Source organism: Orycteropus afer, unplaced genomic scaffold, assembly GCF_000298275.1.
Source record: "Orycteropus afer afer isolate SDZICR_OR568_19922 unplaced genomic scaffold, OryAfe1.0 scaffold00349, whole genome shotgun sequence".
NCBI lineage: Eukaryota > Metazoa > Chordata > Mammalia > Tubulidentata > Orycteropodidae > Orycteropus > Orycteropus afer.
The window spans coordinates 2,594,224-2,600,226 of NW_006921936.1; the positions used below are offsets into that span (position 1 = coordinate 2,594,224).

Sequence of the window (6,003 nt, forward strand, 5' to 3'; positions counted from 1 at the left end):
CAGCACTCATTAGCACCACAACACACATTTCCATCTGCTACAACATAAATAATTTATTGCTGAATTCTATATACTTGAAATTGTTTTCTAAGCCATTCAACCAAAAGTTAGCATACAAAATTCAGCCATGCACTTAAAGTTACTTCAAATAAATCCTTTTAATTTTCTGAGGAGAAAAAAAAAAAATATCTTTTCTTTTTCTTAGAGCTACTTGTTTTCTTTTTATTGATTTCCTTTCTTTCTCTGGATATTTTCTCTTACTCCCTGCATTATAAGCAATTTTCTATCTTCTACTTTTACTTTTCTCTTGTATTATCTAAAACAGATAGAAATTATTAGTACGTTATTCTCCAAATCAAAAATTATTTGCCCATAAGTTTGGGTTATCAGAAAAGCACCTTAACTATGGAAACTCTTTCAAACCTATAGAAACACTAATTTCACACATTTGTCCTAGAGATTTTGCTTACGTATTAGAGATAGAAAGATATAACTTCACAAAATCAAAATGAAAACTTTTTGGAAAGGAGGAATGATAAGAAAATAGGGGAAGAATGGTACTGACAGTTCTTTTTCAGCATCCTCTATAGGGAAGTGCTTTTCAATGACTCCTTTGCGTCAGAAATCTGAAGCAGCAGCAGCAGTAATTAGGGAAGATTGTCTCTTTTACTCAAGGTTCAGACTTGAGGGAGGATAAGGGAGGTGGGGAGGAGTGGGAAGGGGAGGGAGGACACATCCTGAAGAGATAATCCCTGAACACTCATGACATCATCCTCCTGCTTATATATTTAGGGGATGGCCAGAGCATCTCTCATAGTTCAGTCAAACTCAAAGTCAGCTGAAGGCAAGAGAACGCCTCAGAGACAGCCTCACTTCAGTGTGTCTCTGACATTTATGGACTTGGTTTGCTAGACGGGGGAAGAAGATGATGGCAGGAATGAAAATCCAGCTGGTGAGCATGTTACTGCTGGCTTTCAGCTCTTGGAGTCTGTGCTCAGGTAAGTCTAGCTGCATTTCACAACTCTCTGAACTGATTTATTTGCCTTTCTCTGAGTATATTGTTACCTATGCTAATGAATGCAGGGAGAAGAGCTTCTCCCTTATTCTAGGTATGCTTTTTACTAATAAAAATGAATTAGTTCCTTTCTTGTCTTTATGAATACACTAGCTGGAAGATTTATTTACCCTTTTCAAGTCTGCAAAGAAAACAGAAGGATTTCAATGAAAACTTTCAGGTCTTGCTTTGGAATGTAACCACTGTGGGGAGGGGGACACAAACTTAATTAGACTGTCCATTATCTAATCGGAAGTATAGAAGCAGTGCCTGTCAAACTAAACACAGACTCGTCATTTAAACCTACTCCATTCAAAATGATTTATATTTAGTCACTCTCTCAGGAAGTGGTGGCTTCTCTCTCTGTCACTCTTAGAATTGTGCCCAAATATGTTTCAATTTTTTGTGCTGAATAAAGTGAAAAATATGTTTAATGAATAAATGAATAAATAATTACTTACAGAAAATCATATGTAGAAAAATACCCTACTGCTTTCTCAGACTACATTTTAATATGGTCTATAGGATAAATTGATGTGCTGACAATTTAGTACTCATTCATTTTTGCTTGTCATTTAAGTTACGAAAAACTATAAGGAGACAATTAGTGTTCTTACATTATAAGAAATTATTTGACTTTGGAGTATTTTTCATGTGATAATTAAGGAGAAGTTTTATATTGCTAAGTATCAATAACTCACCTTAAAAATCAGATTTAAATCTAAAAGAGTAACTAACATAGAATATAATGATGGAAATGTGCTCCAACTAATGGTTGCAAAATAATTGAATGATTTCATACTTCAAAATGAAAAAAATACTCTTTTGGGAATAAGTGCAGTAAAAATCATTTACCCTGTTTTTTAAACCTCATAAATAAGCCATACTGAAAAATTTTCATGTTTTCATTTTTAAAGTTAGAATTTAAAATTTTATTAAACTTATGAAATGAAATATAGTGAGATTATGTGACTTATGCTAAAGTTTTTAATTTATCTTAATAATTAGAAAAGAACTTTATAATCTGAATTTTGTCATTTTTTTGTATATAAATACCAACTTGTCTATACTTATGGTATCAACTACTTATATGAGACCATCAAAGTATGAGAGAAGGCCTAAACACTTTCTTTAGTAACTCTTGAAACCACCTGATATCTTATGTCAAAATATATGGGAATTTCAATATACACTGCTGATAATTGACTATATAGAGTCTTCATGCCTTTTAAAAAGCCTATTAGGTTTATAACAAAAAGGGGGGAAAGATTGCTGGCATACTTTTGCTCCTAGAGACAGTTTTACAAATGATTTCTCCAAGTATCATATTTCTTTTTAATAAGAATGTATAGTTAAGGAAAATAGAATCATGTTTACTTCTGCATTTATATAGATCAGTGAGTGTAAATGAAGCTATTATAGTGTTCTCTATTTTTATTTGCATTACCTGATTTTCTAAATTTGTCTTCTCTGTAAAATATCCATTAGCAAAAATTGGAGGGGATATTCTAAACAATTCAGAAATCCATTTCCAATACTATTGTGCATGTGTTAATGGCAACTTCAGCTCTGCTTTCAATAATTTCCTTACTTGCCTGTCATGAAATTGCAGTTAAGTGTACATAATTCCAAATTTTTGTTTAAAATGGAAAAGCAATTCTGTCAAAGCGAGATTTGTAAAACAGCATCTCTAGTTAAATAAATTCTGGTATTATTCTCAAATTATCAGTGAGCAATTCCTTTTTTTTCCCCCCCTTCTTGATAAGAAGGCCTCTTGTATGCAACATTTCATTGTTTCTTTAGAAATAACATCATATACATTTTTATATATGTAAGATATGGTAAAAATAAACTACCTTAGCATACTTGATGAAAGTTCTATTGTAAAATACAAACTTTTTTTTAAAAAAAATTGTTTTGTTTCCAACTGAAATTCAGAGATTTAACTTCAAATCATGAATAGATTTCTTGGAAAATGACCATGTGATTATTTTCTTAGAAACACTTCTAGCTGCCGATTAGCCTAAAACAAAACAATTATTATAATTTTCTGAAATTATTTAAGGAGAAAAATTCGTAGGAAAGATAATAAGCCTCTAAGAACTTATTTTTTGATTAATTTAAAAACTATAGGTTACAATATGATATATGATTCTATAGTAAACATGTGGTTTTGATTTTATTCAGATTCAGAAGAGGAAATGAAAGCGCTAGAAGCAGATTTATTGACCAATATGCATCCATCAAAGGTAAGTTTTTCTTTGTTTTAACCAAGGGTTGAAGAATATATGAACTTTCATTATAAACATGATACCCTTTTCCTATAGTAATAACTTCTGGTCAAGACTGAAAAATTCATTGGGAGGCATTTCCTTTTTTGGCAACTTTTCCTGGAGTTCAAAGGAGTTAAGGGTGTTGATGTGACAGAGCAAGAAACTAAAATGACTATCACTCAGCATATTACTACTTTAATTAAAAAGTTACATATTATTCATGTCAACGTGTATGTGTATTTAAAGGAAACTTGTTTTCATCCTTATTATGTCATGTATGATGAAAGGTATATTGGCTTCAAATTAAATGCACAAATAAAGCTACCTGACTTTTCTGCTTTATTATTATTATTATTATTATATTGGGGAAAATAAAATGGGGTTCTTAAATTAAAAATGAAAGTACATGTCAACCCAGGAAGGAAATGTAGAGAGTAAAGAGTAATAGTTTGGCAAACAGAAGCCTTGAGATCTAATCCTGTAACCATGATTTATAAATTATGTAATGTTGAGCATGTGGGTTAGTTAACATGGCTTACACTTGCTTCCTTATATTTAAATGTGGGGTTGAAGTTCATGATCTCCTAGACATTTATAGTTCTATAACATGATTTAGAGTTATTAAACTTTTTTTTTTTTTTATATACCTAGATTAAATACTCTCTGCAACAGAATTTCTACCTGTACTTGCTCATGGTTTTTGCTGAACCAAATAAAACTCTGCGTCCTGGGCTCTATTGCTTTGTCTTTGGTTTTGAAAACAAGTTTTCTAGGTCTCAATCTGTATGTAGAAACAAATTCATTCAGAGTATTTGTGATTATTAGGTTGCCAGAAAATACTGATATACCCAGCGTGACTCAATCCATGTGCATCTAAATATAGGGCCAGGTGCAAGTTCCCAATCAAAAGATGTTTCTTAAAGAAAAAGAATTTTAAAGTGAGATAGTAACCTGGTGGGGTTACAGTTATAATACTGCTGTTCTATGACTAAAGACCCAGCAGATATTCTGGTAATAAATAAATGTGCCTGATTTCTGAAGCAATATGCCAACCGAATTTCTGTCTCCTCTAATTTCTCTTCCCTAATTCGACAAATATGTTTTAGGTACAGTGATCTCTAGTATATATGTAGAATTATGTTTGATAATGAATGCAAAGAAAAAAAATAACCTTGTTGTGTGTGTGTTTGAGTGTGTGTCCATTATTGCCTCAAAGCTAAAAGGATGTGCTTTCTACTATGGTCCTTAAAATATATTTTGGGAAAATATAAGCATATATATATTTTTCAGGGAGCTCTGGTAGCATAGTGGCTAAGACACTTGCCTGCTAACCTGACGGCTGGCGGTTCAAACCCACCAGCTACTCCTTGGAAGGAAGGTTGGGCAATCCTACTTCCATAGTGATACTGCCTTGGAAACCCAAGGAGGGGTCGTCGGGTTTGACTTGACGGCACATAACAACAACAACAACATATATTTTTTATAATCCAGCTTTCAAACATTTGGTCAGATTAAAACCCCATATTACCATAATTTGATTATATGGTTTCATATAAAACCCACTGCCTTTGAGTCAAATCCAACACCTAGCGATCCCTATAGGGTTTCCAAGGTTATAAATCTTTCCGGAAGCAGACTGTCTCATCCTTCTGTGGAGCAGGGAGTAGATCCAAACCACCGATCTTTTGGTTAGCAGACTAATGTCTTAACCACAGCACCACCAGAGCTCCATTGGTTTCATATAAAGAGTAATCATTTAATTTAGTGATTAATAATTTATGACCAAATATATTTAATCTTATGATGACAGATCTTTTGCTGAGCACTATAATCACTGCACCTTATAAATAGGAAGAAAATTGGGAAGCAAATAGTCTGTGTTAGAAAATGAGGTAGGCTAGAAAGCCTTGGTGTCTTGGTGTAGATTTTATATCTATAATTCCAAGCATACATTGGGCACATAAAAGTCTTGAATGATCTTCAAAGTGAATACATAGCAGTAGAGTTGTGATTACTTTCCTGGCCAGAATTTAGCAAGGGAAAAGTGATTCCAGTGTATAGTGTGGGTTAATGTATCTCTTAAGAAAAATACATAGCAAAAAGATAGGCATGATGAAACTTTTTCATTCAGGTATAAGATATATCTATAAAACAGATCATAGAGAAATATTTGAATATCAAATATTATGCCTCATATAATTATGCCTTTTAGTTGAAATAAGTAAACTATATTCTATGATGAATACAGACCCCAAAGTTTAATTATTTCAATTTTCCTGTTAGGATGGGAAAAAAAGTTCATTCCTTATTTTTCACAAAATTGCTTTTATTTTTCCAATTATTATGTGTATAGTTATATGAAAATGAAAATTCTAGGCTTATTACCATTTTAACCAAATTGCTACATTTAAAAATTCAATAAACACAGTATTAGGTCTTGGTGTGAACTTTGTTGTTGTTATGTGCCGTCGAGTTGGACCCGACTCATAGCGACCCCTCCTTGGGTTTCCCAGGCACTATCACTACGGAAGTAGATTGCCCCATCTTCCTTCCGAGGAGTGGCTGGTGGGTTTGAACCCCCAGCCTTCTGGTTAGCAGTCAAGTGCCTTAGGCACTATGCTACCAGAGCTCCCTGGTGTGAACTTAAGGCCTATTATTTAAAAGTTTCAGTTTTTA

General features: G+C 32.9%; 1 protein-coding gene across 1 annotated transcript in view; it reads left to right on the forward strand.

Annotated features, from left to right (window-relative positions):
• Window positions 1-925: 925 nt before the first annotated feature.
• Window positions 926-6,003, forward strand: part of NTS (neurotensin) — a 15,950-nt gene continuing 10,872 nt past the window's right edge. The window contains exons 1-2 of the mRNA XM_007952579.2: window positions 926-998; window positions 3,242-3,303. Coding sequence (XP_007950770.1) covers window positions 926-998; window positions 3,242-3,303 — 135 coding nt within the window. The remainder of the gene's footprint in view (window positions 999-3,241; window positions 3,304-6,003) is intronic.